The 22,782-nt window shown below is 45.4% G+C and overlaps 1 protein-coding gene across 1 annotated transcript in view; it reads left to right on the top strand.

The window, feature by feature from the left end:
- Positions 1 to 18,658, top strand: part of GALNT10 (polypeptide N-acetylgalactosaminyltransferase 10) — an 83,858-nt gene extending 65,200 nt beyond the window's left edge. The window contains exons 8-12 of the mRNA XM_065029721.1: positions 5,960 to 6,067; positions 7,966 to 8,187; positions 8,823 to 8,939; positions 11,586 to 11,735; positions 12,503 to 18,658. Coding sequence (XP_064885793.1) covers positions 5,960 to 6,067; positions 7,966 to 8,187; positions 8,823 to 8,939; positions 11,586 to 11,735; positions 12,503 to 12,670 — 765 coding nt within the window. The 3' untranslated portion in view covers positions 12,671 to 18,658. The remainder of the gene's footprint in view (positions 1 to 5,959; positions 6,068 to 7,965; positions 8,188 to 8,822; positions 8,940 to 11,585; positions 11,736 to 12,502) is intronic.
- The last annotated feature ends 4,124 nt before the right edge of the window (positions 18,659 to 22,782 follow it).

Here is a 22,782-nt window from a genome sequence, read left to right as displayed (position 1 = left end):
AACATAGCATGCTGGAGGGACAAAAAATGTAGGTGAACTTTAAATTAGAGACAAACTTTCTAACTCAAACTACTGTTTCTGGGTCTTCTCAATCTCTTAAAACAGGAATTTCTAGATTCAAAATGAAGGAGTCCATCTATCCCTTCCATATTGAAACAGAAGACACATGCTGCTTCTTTTTCTTACTTGTGTATACCCAGAATAGCTCAGCCTATAACCAAGGACTTCAACAAGTCAGGGATCTTCCTATTTCAGGTCATCATCCAACACAACGGGAAGGTTACGGGCTTGAGTCCGAGTCGCAGGTGTTATGCTTGTTCAAATGAGCCTTGCTGCTTCAGGAACCCTGTTTGCAGAATGCGCCGGGCAAACCGCGCTGTAAATCCACATGGTGTGAGAACCGTGGTGCAAGAACCGTTCTGCTCCCTCTCGGTGGGGGTGCTGACCTCAGAGGGCACTCCTGGGTTTTGGAGAAAGGGCCAACAAGCACACACAGCTGTTTGTGTGTGGCACTTGTTACCGTTCCATTCTGCTGCCCCTAACTACAACCATTTCCATACCTCTTCTTTTCTAGAGTTTTTCCTGTGTTTTTTATCTTTCTGCAATGATGAGAACAAAACTTAATACTTTACCCTAAGTGACAATGTGTCTTTTCTAACCACAACCTCATAGCTCTGATTTTCTGAATGCTCCTGCGTACTCCACAAATACCAACATTCTGCTGCCTCCATAACCACTTCATTTTCTTTGAGATTAATATATTTAATTTGGAGCATTACATAGGAAGCATTTAAACTGTTCCTTTCTGCAGATGCTACTTTATACAGCACTTATCTACGCTCGGTTTTATTTGCAATCAGGGTGCCTCTTTTCCAGTATTTTTGTGGCTTCTGTTCTGTTTGGCTTATGTAACCTTCACTAAACTTCTTCAAGCCTCTCTTCCATAAATATATAGTCTCTGATTTTTTGGATATGGGGAACAGAAGAGGAAAAATTATGTCTCTGACTTGTATAGGCATAAATATAGATGTACTCTGTACCTCAGATCTTGAGTGGTGTGGTTCTCAATCTTTTAATTGTATGTTGCACTTCAAGAGCAAAGAATGAGAATCTGGAGTGTCTCTCACTAGGTGATAGATCATTTCAGTTTTAGAAATGTTCGTCTTGTCATTTAGAGATTGTAACACCTTTATAAAATTCAAAGGGCTTGGTGCAAACAAGCCATATTGACAGGTGCCCTGAAAAGAACAAGTAATGAGGGGAAAAGGGATGGGTAGTACTCATGGTCTTTACTCCTTGCTTCAGCAATAAGAAACATCCACTGCACTTATTCTGGTGATCGTAGATCACTGCGTTATTCCAGATCCTTTTCCCAAAGTATCGACATGGGTTGCTTCTCCTGATTTCCATAGCTGAAAGCACGTTGCATGTTTTCCATCAAACCCAAGTGCTCCGTAGCTTCTCTCCGCATATCTAAGGCCTGCATCTCCCTTGCCCCACGTTGGCAGCAGATTTCTGATTCACATTTTGCCACCGGCCTCCTGGCAGGTGCTCGGTTAGGGTTCGCTTCTGACAGCGTTCACTGAAGTCAGTGCTGACGGGGAGCCTCCGCTGCTCATTCCAGGCACATCCCCACACCACTTTCCAGCAGCTCACGTTTGCCCACACTGAAACAGGCCAGGCATTCTGCTGCTTTTTTTTGTGGTTTGTTTTTTGGTTTGTTTATTTTGTTTCTAAGCCAGCACATGCTGCTTAATTCTCGGGCTCTCAGCTGCAGTACAGGGTGGCTTCTTCCTCCTTTCCTATGTGCTGATGCAGAGATCAGGTTCAGCCCGTTGACTTGAATTTTTGGCCTCTGTTCACGCTGGTGTGCTTGGTTCAGGTTCTGGAGTAGCCTCCCACCAAGCAGCAGCAGGAAAGTGGAGCCTGAAATGTGATTTTTTTGGGAAGTGCTATCATTCCTCTGAAGTGCCCCAGACAGTAAGGAGGGGCTGTGCTGGTGGATGTTGTACGAGCGAAGGTGTTGTGCGAACACACAGATCCCAGTGCTTTTTGAGCTATTTTAATCTTTTATAGAGCAGTAAGTCCCAGCTGCAAGAGCAGCTGATGCTTACAATACAAAGGATTATGATTTCCCTGAATTATTGGTTGCCCTTGCTTCTATCCTCTCACCTTGTTATGCAGAGAACCCCCTTAACTTCCCCACTGTGTCCTTCCCACCTTTCAGTGTGTGCTCAGACAACCAGGCAGCTTCTCTCCATTGGTCTAACCCATGGTCTTTATCTTTGTTATGGCTTGCAGAACCAGCTTTCTTTTCAAGCCTTGACTCTTTCCTTTGTGTTGTTTTTCTTTTTCCCCTCTTGGGAAGCATGGGCTCGATAAGGTTGCAGTCTTTGGAAACCATAAACCTTGTACACCCAGATAATTTGTGTTCAGACACCAACCACAGTATTGTATTGTGTGTTTGAGAGGAGAGGTTCAGCTGTCTTACGTGACATTGTTTTCTGAAATAGCGGAGAGGGAATTGCATCAGCATCACATTCCCATGTAGAGAATAGGTGACATATTATCTTGTGCTTTTCTAGCACACTGGCTGAGCCAAAGGCTCTGGAGTTGCTTTATGAACAGGGAGTTACAGGTCTCCAGGCCACTGAGAAGATGGAAGTAATATCACCAGTGGTGTTGTTTTACTTCTTTTGCATATGGTTTTATTATTAGGGTGAGATTATGGCCTTAGAAAAATCTCCCGCGGTATCACTTCAGTGTAGCCAAGATCTGTCAGCTGCTAGGTGCCTCGCTCAAAATGTAGATTGGTAAAATTGTGCCTGAGGAAGAAGAGAAATTTCCCGTTCTCTCCTAATGAGATCTGATTAGATCATTGTATAAAGCACCGCCTGCCTGACCAGCTTTAATTCTTGTTCTCACGGTGGTTTAGTAAATGGCTGATTGAAATTAAGCGCGTCAGGCTCAAGCTCTGATGTTTACTGTCGTGTCAGGGAGATGAGGCACAGTCTCACCCTTCCGTAAAACAAGAAGAAAGCGGCTCTCCAGGCCTAAGGAGAACCCAGCAAGTGACAGGCGGTGTAATGTGAAGGCACGAGGTGCTGCCCCACGGAACAGCACCGGTTCAGCGGGTTGACAGTGCTGTATTTTTAGCAGCGTAAGTTCTGGCGTGTCATGCCTGTTAACTGTACCCTTGTTTAAAAACAACCAAATACTGCTCACTGAGTGGAAGCATTCTCTCAGCTAGCTGGCACACAGCTATTTTGGGTTTGCTTCACTTGCAGTTATTCCTTGACAGACCCTTGGATGTGATTCCCCTGACCTTTAACTTTCTAAAGCTTTTGTTGGCAGTGTTTTACCAATGCATGTCATGCACTTTCCCTCTCCCCCTTCTTCCAGTTTTATAGATAAGGACTGGTAATTGTCTTTATGGAGGTTGTAATGAGTTCTGTCACCACACAAAGCAGCTCACTAATAAAATAAATCAAAGCAGCAATGAATGAAAGGAAAGCGTGCTTTTAAAATTAGATTTGTACTGCAAGTGCCACACTGTCACTTGCAGCATGAGACAATATTAAAAAGGCACTGAGTTGGCAAAGTACCTTGAAAGGGTCACTGAGCTCTGCTAGCAGGGATTAGGAAGCTTTCCCTTGCCTCCACACAGCACTGGTAATTGAAGCATCGTTTGGGAGTAAATATTTTAAAGCATGATTAGGAATAGAGCCTGCGAAGCTGATCTTAGATTTTTACTTGTTCAGTAAGTCAGTTAAGTAGCTTTTCTTATCATATCATTACATGAGTTTCTGTAACATCTCCTGTGCCTGGAGTCTTGTACCAGCTTGGAGCTCTTGTCCCAGCGTATCATCTCTCTGGGTTCCCACGCCCCCCATGCTGTGCTGTCCCCATTGCCGCCTCGTGAGCTCCGCAGTGCCAGGACAGCGCTGTCCTCGTTTCTCGGGTCATTTAGGAAAGTTGTGTTTTCAGAGGAGACATGCTCACGGAGGCCTGTTCGAAAGCCTTTCCTTAGGCGTAGGGCAGGTGAGGCATCCCGTGGGTGGGCAGCAAAAACCTGCTGTTTCCATTCAGGCTTGTGTTGCACTACAACGCAGCTGCTTGTGGACGGACAGGGCATAGGTGCTGCAGGGTCAGAATTTGGGTTGTTGAGCGTGTGTGCCCTGGCAACTGAGCTCTCAGCTTCTTCAGCTCTTCCTACAGTTTTTTATAGTTCCAAGAACTGTTGCAGCTCTCACAGCCTTGCACAAACTGTTTGTGTCATAGAAACACAAAACATCCCCAACTTCTTGTTTTCTCAGCCTACCTGTTAATTTCCTAGCAGAGAAATCATTCTGTGGCCCTCTGCAGCAAAAAGCACAGCAGCTGCGGAATAAGCAGCATTTCTAATTCCACTAGAAATATCACAAGCTAAGTGCTAGTTTCTTTTTTCATCTTCATCTCTTCTGTACCAGCCTCTCAAGACACAGCTGGGACAAAAAGATTGAAATTCTGTGGAAGGAGTGTTTGTCAACTTTCTTCTTGTCTCTCTCACCATAAGGACATGTAATTAAGTACCTTGAACTGTAGAAGTTGCCTGTGAAAAATATTCCTCTAACTGAGAGCAACTAACCTCCATTAAGTTATACGCAGTCAGCAAATGACTGTAATTGTAAGGGCCAGTAGACAGAGCTGAAACTCCAGAGGACTTTCATGTCAGAGCTAATAATTATGCAGCAGCCTTGGCCAAATATTTCTATTCCGAGCTAAGTATTTAATATTGTCGCTGTAGAATATTAATGGAATTGCCCGCTATGTGTGAAGCTGTTGACTAAGCTAATTGTACAGTGAACTGCGGTGGCTCAAATTAGCCACAGTGAATGGAGAGATCAAGAACACTGCAGCAGGCAGCGCCAGCGGAGCTTCTTAAATACTGCTGGCTTTGGGGCGTTAACGTCAGATCTAGGGACAAAATGAAGGGCAAGACAGTGTCGTGCTTAGAGAACTCAGAAAGTCATTTGTCTTGCGTGCTGAAGGATACTTCTGTAAGTATTGATTAGATATATCTGGGAAGCACATATGAATCTATTTCTTAAACCTAATGAAGTGGATTGGCTGGTTTGGAAAACATCTCCTTTGGTTTCACTTGGACAAAACTGTTACATCCATGCTATAAATAAAGGATAAAAGAAAGTTGTGGCAGAGTGTTGGCACAAAGTGAAATCTTTCCAGATGGGGAAGGAAACGTCTGGGCCTCATCTCGACATGAACCAAGGCTTGAGGTAGTCTTCTTCAACAAGCAGTGTGTTCCAGTGACTTTCTGAGGGCTTTTTTAGAGCTAATTATGCTTTCACCAGGCAGGGATTTCTACTGAAGTTGTAAGGCTGCAAAAGCAATGAGTGCATGTCAGCAATGAAAGTACATGAGAGCAGTGATAACCACGGGGAAAAAGTAGCAGTTTCTTCTGGTTTCTGGCACTTGAAGAGGCTCCTGAGTTCCCTGGAGTGTTTTGTGTCACAGATGACCAGTGCTACAGAGATGCGTTCCCTTTTACAGCAACATTACACAACCTACACCCAGGTCTTTTATGGCAGTGCAGTTTAACTATTGAGGTTACTATTGCTGTAGTAACGTATATCAATTTAAAATGTGTCATGTGCTGTTCTCTGGGTGCTTGGATGGGTTTTTTTTCCTGTTCTTTTCTCTAAAGAAGGCAAAATTGAACTGTTTAGGCATTGGTCTTGATAACACTGGTGCTAAATCAAGGCTTGCTGCATGGCTCGAAGTGGGGAGTTATAGGATTTGAGACTAAGGGAAGGAGGGGAGGGTGTTACAGAGAGAGTGTACTTTAAAGTAAAAGATCTGGTTTAAACTTTTTCATGACTTGAAAGTCTTTCTTTTTTTTCTTCTTCTTCGTTTTGCTCCACATAACCAAGAGTGAACCTCTATCTCTGCTGTTGCACAGGTATGGATGTGTGGAGGTCGCATGGAGGACATCCCGTGCTCTAGAGTTGGACATATCTACAGAAAATATGTTCCATACAAGGTTCCAACAGGAGTCAGCCTGGCAAGAGTAAGTGGCAATGACATTCCACACGACAGACGTCTGATTGCAACGTGACCATGCTGTTGTCTCCTCTCACCCCACAATGGGAGGCAAATGTAGGCTTTGTAGTCAATAAATTGTACTTGTGCAGTGCTCACATGTGCAGTTTTGCGGTGGTGGATGTGTAGCACAAAGTGAAGAGAGCCCAGGGGAGCTGCGGACTCATGCAAACAGCTGCCGTGCTCCAGACATCAGCCGTTCTAGGTGCTGGGAAGGGGCTTTGTGATCAGGCGCTGGCTATGGAATCACCAATAAAAACAAGATATGGCTTGATTTGTCCAATACTCCAGTCATTTTATGGCTGTGCTCTCCAAGAGCAGCAGGCTTTGGTGTGGTGATTGTGTTTTGGTGACTGAAAGACCTCTCAGCTTCAAGCATCACAGACCACCGAATGAGTGAGCTGTAATTTTCCACAATGTAATGTTCTGTGCCATCTTATTTCTCAATCTAGTGCAGCCAAAAGAGGAAAGAGCTTTTGCCTTTCATGCACTAGCTTTCTCCAGTTAATTTCCAAACTGAGAAGGGATTGCATTGCCCTCTGGTGGGAGAAAAAAAAAAAATCGTAAGAGTAGGAAGGCTGCAAAACTGAAAAAAACAAAACAAAACACAAAAAGTACCCTGCTGTTCTGCAGTCTTATGGCTTGCACAGTGTTAAGATGTTTACCGGTTCAGTAGCATCACCCTAGTCATAGATTTGGATTTATTACTCAGCCAAACAATGACCTGTCAGAGCGATAGAGTGCTCTCCTATCTATGCCATCGCTTCAGGAAGGAGCTTTATTTCTTGTGATTCGGTATTTGGCTCTCACACACTCCCACAGTGCTGGAAGGAGATGGTGAACAGGTGTAGGGAAGGCTGTTACTTGGCATCTAAGATAGTGCAGCACCTTGAGATGAACACCTGCTCTCATCGTGCGCCAGTTGCATTTGAGGCAGGGTCAGCACCCTGCTCGTTCTTAACGTCGTCATTGTTTTTGGTAGTAAATGACCCCTGCTGGACTGACCATCTCTGTGCAAGGTGGGCTGTGCTGTTGAGTCACTGCAGTGGTGACTGCATGAGACTCATTACTGTGTGACACCAGGAACGTACCTGAAGTTACCAGAGAACAGTCCAAGGTCTGACGGTCTCTGGAGTGTGTTGGGACAGGCGGTGGGGCGGGTGTCTCCAGAGCAGGCTGTTCTTTGCTGTCTTGGAATTGCACAGTGGATTAAGCTTTACAGTGATAGGTAAAATATACTGCTGCCATGAAGGAAACCCTTTGCTTCTGTTCTGAAAGGTCATCACCTAAAAGTTCTGTATTGCTGTGGTATCTGAGAGTTTCTTTTGAACAGCTTTTTTTAGCCAAAAAAATAGGAAAATAGTGGTAAGAAAGAATATTGTAAGCTGAAGCTTTCCAGAAGGGAGTACTGCAGATCCCATTCCTAGATGGGTATAAAAGATGCAATAAGAAGGATTTAAGAAAGTGCCTTTTTGTCAGGGACCTTTCAATGTCCAGTGGTATTTACCAGCATCATTTTCTGACTAGCTTCTTTGCAGAAGAGTAAAAAAGGGGGGGAGGTTGGAACCACACAACAACTTTTGATTAATGTTGTTTTTCTTAGCCACAAGGAGCTAGATATAATGGCCAAGTGCCAGGATTCTGTTTTGACCTCAACTGAAAATATCTTTCTAAAAGTCCCTTGGAACCGGAGAATAATAAAAATAATCTTTGTCCTAAAGCTGGAGAGAAAGAGTGGATGTGAATGAAAATCCGTTCTGAGCAAAAACACGAGAGCTGTTCAGAATGCTAATGTCGGTAGTTTGTGCAGAGGGTTCTGACGTGATTTTTCTGGCACGTTCTCACATGTGGCTGTTACCCACACAGAACTTGAAGCGTGTGGCCGAGGTGTGGATGGATGAATACGCAGAGTACATATACCAGCGCAGACCGGAGTACCGGCATCTTTCTGCAGGGGACGTCGCGGCTCAGAAGGAACTTCGCAACAACCTCAACTGCAAGAGCTTCAAGTGGTTCATGAACGAGGTCGCCTGGGACTTGCCGAAGTTTTACCCACCAGTGGAGCCTCCGGCAGCTGCCTGGGGAGAGGCAAGTGTGTGCTTGAAATCTGCAGTGGGCAAACAGGCTGCGGTTTGGCTTTTTAAAGTTGCCTGAGCCATGTGCTCCAGCACTGGTTTGCTGTAAGGTGGGAAAACGGAGTTTAAAGATCCTGTTTGCTATGTTTCAGAACACTTCTACCATTATATTGGCCTGATAAAAGGCAGCCACTAGGCAGATGTTGTGAATTTAATAGAAGGCAGAACATGCCAGCAGGGAGGACTACGGAGAGGTGGCAGCTGAGCAGTAGTAGAAATCTTGTCTTTCCAAAGGGCTGCACAACTGTGGTGAGCTACTCTGCTCCTTAGCTTTTCCATACAAAAGCCAGGAAAACCATCCCTGGTTTTGAAGTCAGCTGTGTTCTGGGAGAAGAATCGCCCCGGGGCGAAGCGGTGGATTGTTAGACACTACAACATAGTGGGCTATGGGTTTTTCTGTGTCCTGGAGGTTGTTGTACAGCTGGTGATGGTTCCCATGCTCTTTCCTGGCTGTTGTATACCAGCTGAGATACATAGTTTAGTGAGGAATCGTGAAATTGTTTGCAAATGAGTAGTTGAGGCAGTTTAAGCCTTCTTTTCTATCACTTGGTAACAGTAGGAGATTCAGCGACTAGTTTACTGTTTCAGATACGCAATGTAGGAACTGGACTGTGTGTGGACACTAAACATGGTGCCCTGGGATCCCCACTGAGGCTGGAAAACTGCGTGAAGGACAGAGGAGAGGCAGCATGGAACAACGTGCAGGTAACCGTCCCTCGGTAGATCATTGGCCCCTGAATAAATCCGCAGTGGAAGAAGTTATAAGCACGACTGTTTGAGAAGGAAGGCTGCTGCACAACTCTGTCAGGTGAACAGAGGGTGCTGTGCACTCCAAGGCTCGTGTGCTAATTATATTTGATGGGCTTGTAGCAGGATGTGGCTTTTGCTCGTAACGAGGTCTGGAGCCTGGCAGACTTGGTGCTGAGCTTTTACCTCCGCTTTGAAGTTCTCAGAGCAACAAAAGAAAGCGGAAGAAAACAATGTGCCAAAATAATAAAAGAAACCAGAAACAAGGCAGCTGTAATATGTAACAAAGTGAATATTAACTTCAAAGGTTGTGCTGAAAGAAGTGATGGAGGAACATCATGCATATTAATGAACCTGCAGGAGCATTCAATAACCATTTACTATCATCCTTGTGACAGGAGGCAAATGCATTATAAACACCCAACTATTGCTGGAGAGAGATGAAACCGGCCAGGCTATAAATTCACCTTCTCAACATATAAGGTGCCAGAAATGACAGCTTTATTGTAACAGAAGGGAGGGAAATATTAGTTTGTCTAAACTGTAGCAGCTGAGCTGAGAAAAGATCAAGAAAACAATGCCTCTATTACAGAGCCATGCATAACTCTTCAGGGGAATGGCTTCAGTGGTAGGAGACAGAAGGCTGTTGCATATCAATTTTGATGCATGAAAACTAGAAACAAAACCAATTTACTCAGGCACAGTCCAAAACTAAGCCTTTGTTGCTTCAGGAGGATCTTGAGCAATTAGTGTTGGCTTGTATTTAGGAGGAGAATGTGGTTTGAACTTCTATGTAGCATTGAGCCTAAACAATTGCAATAATTTCTCTCGCAAGAGAGGTTTAAAAGAGAGACAAGAACAAAGTAGCTTCTTTGTGCAAAAGTTTTTGGCCATGCTACTTCAAATAATAGCACCCTGCTCGTTACTGGTCTTCCTTACTGTTCCATGAGATCTCTCTGGAGAGAGGACTGTTCCTCCCCATGGCTCCAAAAGGAGTCCCCAGAACAGCCCTTCCCTTTGGGGACTGAGAGGAACGCGTGTGCTGGCTGTAAAACCACGCTGGCTAGTGCTGGTCACAGAGGACACTTGCAGCCTTGCCAGAGATGCTGTTCTTGTCAAAGCAGAAAGCAAAAGCTGGATACACGTGCCTGCCTTTAAACCAGTTTGTGTTTTGTGAGATTTGGTCCTACGGTGCTTAAAACATGTCATAAGCCAAGCTCTGATCATCAGGCTGACGATGCAGCTGGATCACGCAACTGTCTCAAGCTGTGGCCAAAACCAAAAGCCAAGAGGGCAGGGCAAGGGGCAGAGCAGGCGTGTGGTGGTAGTTCCTCCAACTTTTCTACCATAGTCCAACCTGGTGGCTCAGGGTTTCCAGGCCACATGTGCTCGCATCTGGTGGTGTTGTGGTTTAACCCCACCCGGAACCTAAGCACCACGCAGCCGATTGCTCCCTCCCCGTGGGATGGGGGAATCGGAACAGTAAAAGTGAGAAAACTTGTGGGCTGAGATAAAGACAGTTTAACAGGTAAAGCAAAAGCTGTGTGCACAATCAAAGCAAAACAAGGGATTCATTCACCACTTCCCATGGGCAGGCAGGTGTTCAGGCGTCCCCAGGAGAGCCGGGCTCCGTCACATAAAGGTTGCTTTGGAGGATGAACACCGTCACTCTGAGTGTCCCTGTGTTCCTCCTTCTTCCCCCAAAATATATACTGAGCATGACATCATGTGATGCGGAGCATCCCTTTGGCCAGTTTGGGTTTGCTGTCCCAGCTGTGGCTGCTCCCACCCTTCCCAATGGTAGGGCCATGTGAGGAGCTGCAAAGTCCTTCACTACTACTTAGCAATAACTAAAATATCAGTGTGTTATCGACATTATTTTCCTTCAAGATCGAAAATGCAGCACTCTACCAGCTAGTAGGAAGAAAACTCTATCCCAGCTGAAACTGGGACAGGTGGCTTTCATCAAGGCCACAGCGTTGTCAGGCATAGGTTGTGCCTGGTTACTAGAGCTAAAATCCTTTCTGTTTTTTTTGTAGTATCCTTCCCTTCATTTCATGTGAAAGTGATGAGAAATCACTGCAGGGTCAGTAGGAGAGAGCTCCAGGAAGCATTTCCCCCATGTTTGTCCTTCTGACGCTCCTGTGAGTGGGGTGGGGGGCTGTGGGCTCCTGTCCCAGAGGTGTGGGACAGACTCTTCCCAAGGTGGCTGCAGGCAGACCCGTGTGATTACCATCAGTGTTAACTCAGAGCTGCTGTAGCACTCTGACTTTTTTGCTACCTGTGAAGTGCTGTAATTGGTCAGCTGCTCACTTAATCCGCGATGGGTGTCTGCATTGCAGAGACATTCACAGCTGCTATCAGTACCTGAGATAACCAGTACGGCCGTTTGCAGCATCACGCTCATTTAGCGGTGCAGCAGTCCATGGAGTGGCTGGTACAGACCCCCCGGTCAGCAGTCACTGTCCCCAGAGGTATTTCTCTAGAAGATGTCATTTCCCTGAAGCCATCCTCACCTTGTGGGCAAAGGAGGGAACGTCGTTCTGCTGGTGAAAGCACCATGTGCCATGCCAGCCATCCTGAGGGTTCTGTTTGTCCTGGCAGGTGTTCACGTTCAGTTGGAGAGAAGACATCCGTCCTGGGGATCCTCAGCATACCAAGAAGTTTTGTTTTGATGCCATTTCCCACAGCAGTCCTGTGACCCTCTATGACTGTCACGGAATGAAGGGGAACCAGCTCTGGAGATACCGAAAAGTGAGTCTGCATGTGTGCGCATGCATGTACGTGTGCTCGTTTAAGGTGCCAAACTGTCTGTAGGTGTTCAAGTTTCCTTAAAATGTCACCGCTCACGTTTTATTCCTCTGTTCATGTAGCGGTGCTAAGAGAATCTGCAGGCAGTCTGTTATCGTTGTGCCATTAATTACTCTTGATCAGAAAGAGGCGACTCCCCTCTTCTCCCCTCTTCCACTGGTTAGAAATGTTGACAACTGCTTCTCCAGGGCTTGCTAAGCAGGAGGACACTCTCCTTGCGGCTCTGTCCGCAGCTGGCACTGAGGTGATGCAAAACGCTTGCAAAACCTGCTTGCAGAATGGTGTGGTGTGTCTGTTGGTTTGTTCTAAGCACTAGAAGTTATGCCAAAAGTAGATAAGGATTTATTTATCCTCCTCCTAAGCTATTCTTCTGTGGGCATCAGGAAGAGAATTCTTGACTAAATGTCCTGTCCAAGTCCCTGCAATCTTCATGCAGGTGCTGTGGAGCGACTGCAGCGGGATGAGAGCCTGGTGGCTGGAGAACCTGGCTTTAGATGTAGCTTTCCAGCTTCCCTGTGCAGATGGGAGGATTGGGCTGGGTTCTGTTGCAAGGGGTGGGAATGGACCCTGTCACTTGCCAACCAACAACTTCTTCACACACATCCCAGTGACAAAACAGCTTGCCTTGTTTTTTAAGACTTCTTTCTGTTGGTTTTAGAACAACTTTGCTTCTCTGCTTAGCAACCTCACGTCAAATTTCTCTTCGCCAGGACAAGACCCTCTTCCATCCAGTAAGCAGCAGCTGTATGGACTGCAGTGAGAGTGACCGAAAGATCTTTATGAACAGCTGCAATCCTTCATCTCCAACGCAGCAGTGGATATTTGAACATACAAACTCAACCGTCTTGGAAAAATTTAACAGAAACCTTGATCTTTAAAAGACTGAGAAAACATATATATTTTACAATTATAGTTTTTACTGGGGAGGGTTGCAAAAGATTTTTTTAAGAATACTTTTTTTTAAACAGTTCATGAAGGTAAAAGGGAGAATCTCAGGAGAAGGTTAACTAGCAGGCCAGTCTTTATTGTGAAGATGCTGCATCCTTCTCTTCTGAGGATGGTGAAATTTCAAAGGCTTTGCCGGAGCCACTTCTGTGCTGAGACTGGAGCAGAAACTCTGTTTTTAGAGGAGTCTGAATGTGATTCAAACTGCTTTTTGCCTTTTTTTTTTCACTGTTGTTTCCCACCTGGGTCTGATGTTAAATGATTTTCTTATCCAGGAGCCTCCAGGACGTTCTGTAGCTGCTATACCACCTGCTGAAGTGTTCCCACATACGTGTTTTATCTCCCAAAGTCCACATAAGTAAAATCTTGAACGTGAGATTTAGTCCTTTGATAAAAAAAAAAGGCCATCAAAATGTAAAACGAAGTTAATTTTTTTTTTTTTCCCTAAACAAAGATGTATTTCAAACAGATTGAATATTATTACTTTCCAAATCGTAGCTCTGATAAAGGAATGAGCTCTAGTGGAAGTGCAGCCAAGTGTTGGGAATATTGCTGTAGTTGATAGTGATGAGAAATCTGAGTTTCTAGTCACTTCACTTTACAGTCAGTTTGTCGCTCACTGTTGACTCTTCAGGGTGAAAGGTGAGCAGAGGGTTTTTAACTAAGCATGGTCAAGATTTTTGCCAAGAGCCTTTGGATATCAGGTTCTAAATTGGCCTCTTATTCAGAATCTTTCTAACACGGACACCTCTAGGGTTTCTCAGAGTTAAATCTACTACATGAGGGCAACTTCCATTTTTTCCTTTAGAGTTTTAAAGGCTAACTTAATTTACAGTTGGTGTGAGCAGATTCATTCAGGATGATTAAGTCAGGGTTGAGATTAGCCATTGGTCTGTACCCATTAGTCCATCAGTCTGTAGTTTGCTGCGGTCACGAGTCCTGTGGTCAGTAGTGTTCTAGGCTTGTGGGAATGTGCTGTTAATCTCTCCTTTTTTCCCCCAACATCCACAGCACTGTACAGTTTACTGTGACTGGAAATCTGTGCTTAGGCAGATGTGGGATTGATGGGCCCATTTCACTGGTGCCCTGTCCCTTGTGTAGTCAGTTAGCAACACCAAGGTGTTACCCTTCTGGTTTGGCTGCAGGATCTGCCGGACACTGAACCAGAGTTGTCTCTGGAAAAAAGTTCTGCCACTGAAGAATGAATGGAGGACCCTTGGTTTTGAGTCTGAGCGAGTGTTTAAAAAAGAAAACCCAATCTGGTTTAAAATGAAGTTGTTGCAAAAACAGATTTACTGGTTCATCTGACTTAGCCTTAAGCTGAAAGCAGCAGTGGCATTTTTTAGTAAAAGCTGTGAATGACGGTGCAGTTAACCATTTGCAAAGATGCTGCGTAAATCAGTGAAACTGGTCTTTTTTGGTAATTGCCCGGTTCCGCGGTTTGTCCCATTGCCCATGCAGGAGTGTTGCAGGGGTAGGTGGAGTGCAGGCAGCTCTGGGGTGCCAGGCTGAAACACTCGGGGGGGGGAGCGGGACGGCCCTCTGGTGAGAGCTGGAGCTGTTCAGCCTGGAGAAGAGAAGCTGAGAAGGGATCTTATCAATGCTTACAAGTATCTCAAGGGTGTGTGTCAAGAGGATGGACCAGACTCTTTTCAGTGGTGCCCAGCGACAGGATGAGGGGCAATGGGCACAGGCTGAAACACAGGAGGTTCCATCTGAATATAAAGAGAAACTTCATTCCTTTGAGGTGCCAGAGCCCTGGACCAGACTGCCCAGAGAGGTTGTGGAATCTCCTTCTCTGGAGACATTCAAACCCACCTGGACATGATCCTGTGAGATCTGCTTTGGTGAAGCTGCTTTAGCAGGTGGGTTGGACTGGATGATCTCCAGAGGTCCCTTCCCACCCCAACCACTCTGTGATTCTGTGAGTCTGGTGTTTTTGAGGCTGTGTAGGGCTGTGTCTGTAAACCAGGAGCAGACTGGGGCATGACCAGCTGCCTCTCAGGTCTGATGTATTGACTATGAAGTTCAAAATCATTAGCAAGTTGCTCATCCTTACAGCTCAGGCCATGCCTGACCATTTCTGCCAACTTACCGGGCCCATGCAGTCACGAAGCAGAGGAAACACGAGCGCTGTGTTGCAGCTGGGAACCAGGCTTGCCAAATGTGTTTGGTGTCTAATATTTTGGGAGTGGAGAAAGCTGTAGGCTTTGCTTGTGACAGTTTTGCAGCAGTATTGCTATGGAAGTGAGACCAGTGTCAGACAGCGTTGACATTTTATGTTCTCTGTACCTACAATATGTCTGTCATTAGGATCCCTTTTCATTCCTATGGGAGGCAGAGCCACCTTCCAGTGTTTTGTGTCTGGTTGCTGCTTTCCTTAAGTTATTAATGCTCTCATTAGCCTAGTAGTGCTGACAGTGGATTGCTTGATGGCCTGACCAGATGTCTTTATGAATGTTTCAATACCTGTGGAACAAGAAGCTGTTTGTCCATGAACAGTGCTAGTTTTTTACAATTGGGACACAATCAGCAAACGATATAAATGGACTGTAGGTCGTTCTGCTTGCAGCTTGCAACTTTGTGTGTCTTAGTTTCTAATGAGAGGATTAACTTCCATTTCTAAAATGCATGGCTTGCTTTGTACTTGGGCTCACCTTGTGAAGAGAGCCCTCGCTGCTCGGCTTGCTGGACGCTTGCTTCAGAGAGAACTGCAGTAACGAACAGGTCTTTTACCACTTAGTGATCTTAATTTGGAGAGAATGGACGACTCTTAGCGGTTTGTACCGAAAGATAGGTAACGGTTGAGGCGATTCCTGTTTGACAACCAACCACCAGTACATGGAAGCTGGAGCTTTAGTGTGAGTGGTCCTACTGGATCCTTCTCAGTATGGTTGATCTGATCTGTTTTCTGAAGGTCTGGGATCTGAGTGTGATAAGTGCCCCACAAATTCTGTACACTTCCGACTGGCTCACTGGGCCTCAAGCTATTAATTTATTTGCATCAATCATACTTTTCAATACCCTAGAGGCTTTGCTGACTAATGAGAAGACTTAATATAGCCAACCATCCACTGATTGAGAAACAGAAGCTGTATTTCATCATCTACATCTTTAATTGAGCCTTTGCTGCGCAATTTGGTTAATTATTCCAATTACTTTTGGTTATTTGTAAGCAAAATTGCCAAAGCATGAATACATAAGCAAATCTTCACATCTGCATGCAAGTCAAGACTGGAGATTAAATACCAGTGATTATCTAATGCAAAATAAATGTTTTCATATTTTTCCCCAAGAGTATTCAACCCACCCCTCTCTCTGTGGCTGCATCAATTCTGCTGCTTTTAAGTATCAGAATCCAAACAACAGGGGGATCCCTGGACGTGTGTTATGTGGCAAAATAACACTTTGATTTGCTCGTGTAGCTGTTGTTGATTTATACTGGTGCTAATTTCTAAGGCCTACAGACAGAGTAGTAGGTCTGGGGCTCTTACCTGCGCACGGTGTCTTTTTTTCATGCCTGGGAAATTAACTTTATTTTCCATACCACAAGAGAAGCGCGGTGAGCCTTACTGGAGGGGGAGTACAGCATCATTAAAATAAAGATGTGCCTTTTTACATGTAAATGTACAGCAAATGCTTAAACTTGAACCATTTCCTAGTGCCTTGCTGGACAAGAGAGAAGAGGGGAAGGGATTGGGAGATAAGGATTTGAGAGGAAGCTTGACTTGTGCAGTGTTTGTGTGTGTTTCTTAAAATATCGGACTTCTAAGTGCAAAACTTGTGTGAACAGCTAAATCAGAAGCTCCTGGGTTTCCAGTGTTAAATCAATAGTGTTAATGACTCTGGGAGGGTGTGTCACTCAGAGGCCGGCAGGTTCCTCCTGGTCCTCTGTAGCAACTAAAGCTGGATCAGAGGATGTCTCTGTTTGCTGTTGCACGTTTCACCTCATGGTGAAGGCTCCTGCATTTCACTGGCATGCAAGATCCTGCATTTTGTTTTCTAAGTATCCAAATCAGAAATCACAAATAGTCCCAAAGGGATATAAAATCTGCAGCAGCAGTGTCTTGCAGAAAGTCGATGCCTTCCATCACTGGGAAACTTCTAAAGGATGCGTTCAAATTTCTCATACAGAAGTAGCAAGAAAGCGATTTTTCAGCTCAACTTCAGTCCAAGGCTGGTTTACAATAGTCTGTGCACAGGGCTTTGCTTTACTGGAGAGTTCCAGTCAGCAAACTTTCCTCCTCACTGCTGCACTGAGACATCAATGTATGGAAAGTCAAGCAGGCACCACCAACAACCAGCATTGCAGAACACGGTGCTAGTGTAGGATCATCACAGTAGCTATAATAGCTTGATGTATTGAGGAGAGCAGAGGCATCTCCTAAAAGTCATATTGGGCAATCATGCTGGGTAAAAAGAGAGAAGCTTTTATTTTACATGGTCTTTCAAGATCTGGGCAGATACTTGAATGGTTTTGACTGGTGATGACAGCTGCTGGCAGTCGGCCTGTCACGCTTTCAGTCAAAAGTGCTCTGGTAAAGTCATGTCTGAAACAGTCTGGCTCTGCTAGGACAAGGGATTCAAGCATACTTTGCATCCCATGTCTGCTCACAGCTGCTGCCCTTCATGTTCCTACTCACCTGCTTGCAACAAAAGAGCCTGGTGGTGCCTCCATCACTCTTTATCTGACAAGCAGCAACCTAGGTTTCCATTTCAACAGCCATTTAGCATGAAAAGCTTCTTAAATAGTTAGGAAACTGATGCCAAAATGGTGAGTAGGTTAATGTCTGAGTCTGGAGGGGTAGGATTAAAAAAGATCTTTCACAGGATACATAGTGAAGGGGGAGCTGGACTGGGAATCGGGAGCACTGGGTGCTGCTCCCAGTCTACCAGTGGCCTATTACTTGATCCTGAGGAAGACAAGTCTGCGTGCTCCAATTTCCCAGCCTGTGTAAGATTTCCAGGGCTTTATTTGCTGACCTCATGAGTGTTGAGTCTGTATTTTAAAAAGAGCTGCAAATCCTCGCCTAGTTTGAGTGGAGAGCAGAGATGCAGTGGGTGGAGAATGGGAAAGCTGAGATCTGAAGTTTCCATCAGCATTCAACACACAGTTGTCAATTCATTTCATATTCCTTGTTAACCAGTCCAATTGATTTATTCGTGTTATAAATTTAAAGCGTAACTGAAATAAACTCACCTCCTCTGATTGTTCCTTTGTAGTGTCACGCTCTATCTTGGAGGTCTGTGTATGAAGGTAGGCAATGATAGATTATGGAAATCCTAATCAAAATAATATGTCTGGTTTTTGACTCTGCCTCTGCCAGCTGACCATGTTCCTTTATTTGCTGCATTTGAGCTTTCTTGATGCTTCTGTATGACCCAAAAGGCTTCAATGATTCCAGCAGATGTGAGGGATTTGGGAGTTTTATGTAAATCCACTGGCTCTATGTGGTCTTAAATCTACTAGTTCAACTTTAGGAAAAAAGTAATCCCAATTAGGGAGCGAGCAAATGTGAACTTCAACACCAAACAAGATAAAAACTGATCAAGCGAATAGACTAAAATGTTATCCTTTATGACAACAGTAACAAATAGCTTTAGCCTCTAGGGTGGAGAAGGGAATTGGTTTCAAAATGCATTCTCCAGGATCTCGGTGATAAGGTCCAAGTTTGTCTGTTCCTGTACTGCATGCATTTTATCTGTAAAACTGGATGGTGCCTCTTGAATCAGTGTGTATTTATTTCTGTGTATATTAGGACCAACAGCCTAATATCTGGGGGTGGTAAAGGACTTGTAGCACTTTAATGTAGTAGCTTTCATAAACTGGGAATCATTGATAGAATGCCTAGTGTTTTTAAAGTTGAATGGACTTCCTTTTATAATATATTTAAAATAAATTTTTAATGTGTTTTCTGAAACTGTGTATGCAGAAATGCCTGTCCCTGCCTGTTTTGCTCCAGTGATTGATTTCCCTTCTCTCCACTTCTTGTAAGAATGAGCTTAGTTTCCCTGGTCTGGTGTTTCCCGGGCAGAGGATTCCTGCTGTGTCAGGCACTGCTCTCCTCCAACCCCTGGGAAACGTCTTTCTCAGCTGCTCTTGAGAGGCGTTGGGTATAAATTGCAGGGTTTACCGTGTTCATGCACAAGCAGCCGCCAAGCTCACGCCTGAGCGTTGTGTTGGGCCTGCGTGGTAGGTTCAGGCTGTGGGGGCTGCAGAGAATCCTGGGGGCCATGACGGGAGGAGGTACATGAGGAGAAATGTAGTGAGATGTGGACAAAGCTGGAGGAGATGCAAAGGGGGACATGTTCGTGCAAGGAGGCACTCCGTGCCCAAGGATGCAGTCCTGGAGGGCCCATGTAGATGGCTTGTGCTGAGGCAGGACACCCCTGGGGGGTCGCAACCATGGACGATCCTTGTCAACAGGGGACACCAAGAAGCACAAAGGAGCAGAGAAAACCCAGTATGGAGATTTGAAGACAGACCCACTTGAGCCTGACCTCCCACACCACCTGTCACCTTGCACAATGAACGCGGAGAAACTCTATGAACCGTGGCAAAGGGGAGGTGAGACTCGGAACGACGGGTGTTTGGATGAAATTTAACCAAAGGAAGGAGGAGGAAAAGTGTTTATTTCAGTCTGTGTTTTCTTTTTCTCAATACCCAAATCAGTGATTAGAAGTTTGTGTTAAATGGCAACTGAGTAAGTAAAAATTCCCCAAGTTGGTGCCTTGCGGATCTCCTGCAGCGACTGCTGGTGCTCAAGCTGCAGCTTTCCCCAGGGAGGAGCTTTTGCGTGTGTGGTGAGTACTTTGGACGAGGGGCTGGGGTGGGACCCTCGGGCACTCTTGTTCCCATGGCGGAACACGGCGATGCTGTCATGCCTGGATGGTGACCCTCTGCGGTCCCTGGGGCGCGGACCTTGTTATCCTCAAGAACGGAGCCTTGCGGCTGAGAACCTCCAAGAGCCGACACCTGGGCAGAGGCCACCGCACCGGGTTCGCTTCCCTCCCTGAGTGTCACCAGCCACAGGTTTAAAGCAACACAAAAAGCTTTTCTCAAAGGCAGTTTGTGTGTTTACTTCTGAGATACACGGCCATGACAATAGAACCACCCTGTACGTGCACCTTGTCCGAAATACCTTTTCCCGCAGGTTGGGGGAGCTCAGCATCACACAGCTGCTCCCCAGCTTAGGGCAGGGTGAAGCTGTTGCTTTCCTTACTCTGTGTGTCCGCCTTGAGAGCAACTACTGGCAGATCTGTCCTGCTCCTTGGTTTTCAGGTGAGGGTTTTTAACAGCTCGCTGCCCTTTTTGTGTTCCGATTTTTCTGTGGGAAGGGCAAGTCTTTCAACCTAAGACAAGGCAGGTTTACAGGCATTGAGCCCAGCCCTACCCCATGTTCCCATTAGGACTCTCAGCACTTTCTGCTGTCACCACTTCTTTTGTGGCCTTCCCACCGCTCCTTTTTACTAAACTCCATGGGGTGGAAAAACAGTGAAATAAACAGAGGGGAGAGAAACAATAGCATGTGTGAAAATGTACATGTGTGAAGGAATGAAAAGGCTCTTGAGGGAGCAGCTCACAACTGCAAGGCGTGCTCCTAAGGGAAGGCTGCTCTGTGGTTTTTGGTCACGGGAACATTTCCCAGGGGGAGGATGTGCCAAAAGCTGTGACAGTTGAAGCATTTTAGCATGTTCAGTATGTGCCACCCTAGAAAAATGCTGAGGAGAGTGGGAGTCTGGGGGAAGGCACTAAGGCAGGGTCTCCACTGGCCCCCAGGTACAGAAAATGGAAATGGTCAGATTTCTCACAGTATCACAGTATGTTTGGGATTGGAAGGGACCTCAAAAGATCATCTAGTCCAATCCCCCGGTGGAGCAGGAACGCCCAGGTGAGGTCGCACAGGAACATGTCCAGGCGGGTCTTGAAAGTCTCCAGAGAAGGAGACTCCACAACCCCCCTGGGCAGCCTGTTCCAGTGCTCTGTCACCCTTACTGAGAAGAAGTTTCTTCTCAAATTTAAGCGGAACCTCTTGTGTTCCAGCTTGATCCCATTACCCCTTGTCCTATCATTGTTTGCCACCGAGAAGAGCCTGGCTCCATCCTCATGGCACTCACCCTTTATATATTTATAAACATTAATGAGGTCCCCCCTTAGTCTCCTCCAAACTAGAGACCCAGCTCCCTCAGCCTTTCTTCATAAGGGAGGTGCTCCACTCCCTTAATCATCTTCGTTGCCCTACACTGGACCCTCTCCAGCAGTTCCCTGTCCTTCTTGAACTGAGGGGCCCAGAACTGGACACAATATTCCAGATGTGGTCTCACCAGGGCGGAGTAGAGGGGAAGAAGGACCTCTCTGGATCTACTAGCCACCCCCCTTCTAATACACCCCAGGAGGTATCACACTCACTGGAGGTATTAAAAAAATAAATAAAATAAAATAAAAATAGCTTATTCCCAGGACATCTTTTGGACCTTTTGGAGAGTGGCATATCTGTCCTGAGAACCCTGAATGGCTCCATTAAAACGCTAAGTTCCAGATGACAGCTGCCTTGCAGACCTCCCTTTAGAGGGTAGTGCTGCTCCAGGTAAGATTTAAAGTCCTGCGCAGGTTCCCCTAATTTGATTAGAAGGCTGACTTGGATGGGCAGGTTATTACAGCTTCCAAGGCACTAAAGCTGCCTGGATGTTGATGGGTTTATGAAACATTGTTTCTCACTTCATTGCAGCTCCCACAAAGAATTATTAGATCAGGTTAGTGATAGATACCTAATAAAGAATGTCTCTATGAGGCAGTTTATTTCACAGCAGGCTAGTTCCAGACTAGCAGACTGTGAAATCTTGAGCTTCCCATGAGGATAAATATGCTGAAAGAAACTGCAATTATATGAACACCTCCATGCGTTATTTTTTTTGAAAGCCTGAAAAGAAGGTGTCATTGTGTTAGCCTGAGCTGAAGGTACTTAGCATTGAACGAGCACACAGGCCGTGAAAAAAGCACGTTTGTTGGGGTTTTTTTCGCTCTTAGTGGGCATTGCGAAACAAAATCATTGCATAGGATGACAGTTTGCAGCCAAAGACAAAATACAGTCTGATGGTCAGTACCGACCTGTTCTGGCGCTGATGTTGCCTGTTTCTCCAGCCACTCCCAGCTTCCTGCTTGTTATGATCATGTTCTCTTCATGTTTACCTGCTTGCTGGCAGCTATTAACATGCCCCTGCGCTCCGTGTTTTCAGCTTGCCAAATGGTCAAGATAGTCTTTCTGCAAGATTTCCTCAGCCTGCTCTTCAATTTTTATTTGTAATGTTAAGATAAACCTCAAAAAGCTTGCTATGGGGATCTCTGAGAACAATGTCAGCCTTCCGGTGTTTCCCTTTCCCAAAAACAGGGGAATACCTGTGAGTTTTTTGCCAGGAGGTTATTACTTCAGGCAGGCAGATCCCAGGCAACTTGGCCCAGGGGCTTTTACAAGCAGTAGCATCTTGCTTTTTAAGATCTCTTTGTTCTTCACTAGCTGCTTGCTTGTTGGTCTTGTGAAAAATGCAGTTGTGATTCGTGCTAAGATGTTTAATGTTTACAGGTATAACCAAATGAGGCACGGACTCTGAACTTGGAAAAGGGAAAGGTGGTTAAGTTCTATGTAAAAAGTTATAAAGCTTGTTTAGGAAGTTATATTGATATCGAGAACTAACATTTTAAGGGTTAAGCAACTATGTAATAAGGGCCTACTAACAAGCTAACATTTTAAACCACATTATTAACATCTAGTTTAGAGCTGTATGTAACTAATTGTGCTAAAAAAAGCAGGACTTCATTAAATGCCAAGATAAGAAGTTTTACAGCACCGGCTGCAACCTTGAGGAGACAAGATAGCCAAGATTTACAGCAAAAAGGGGGCGCCAGTCTGGTTCCAGTCGGTTTGGTCGCTTGGGTTCCAGCCAGTTCCTCCTAATGAGCCAAAGGTAAAGAGTCCACTGTGATGAAGCTGAGGAGCTTCATCCAAAGACGCCTAAAGACCCTTCCTTAAATTCACCAAGTGACATT

This window comes from Columba livia, chromosome 14 (genome assembly GCF_036013475.1).
Source record: "Columba livia isolate bColLiv1 breed racing homer chromosome 14, bColLiv1.pat.W.v2, whole genome shotgun sequence".
In the NCBI taxonomy this organism is placed as follows: Eukaryota; Metazoa; Chordata; class Aves; order Columbiformes; family Columbidae; genus Columba; species Columba livia.
Note: the sequence above shows the minus strand (reverse complement) of the source record. Positions and strands in the feature narration are given on the sequence as shown.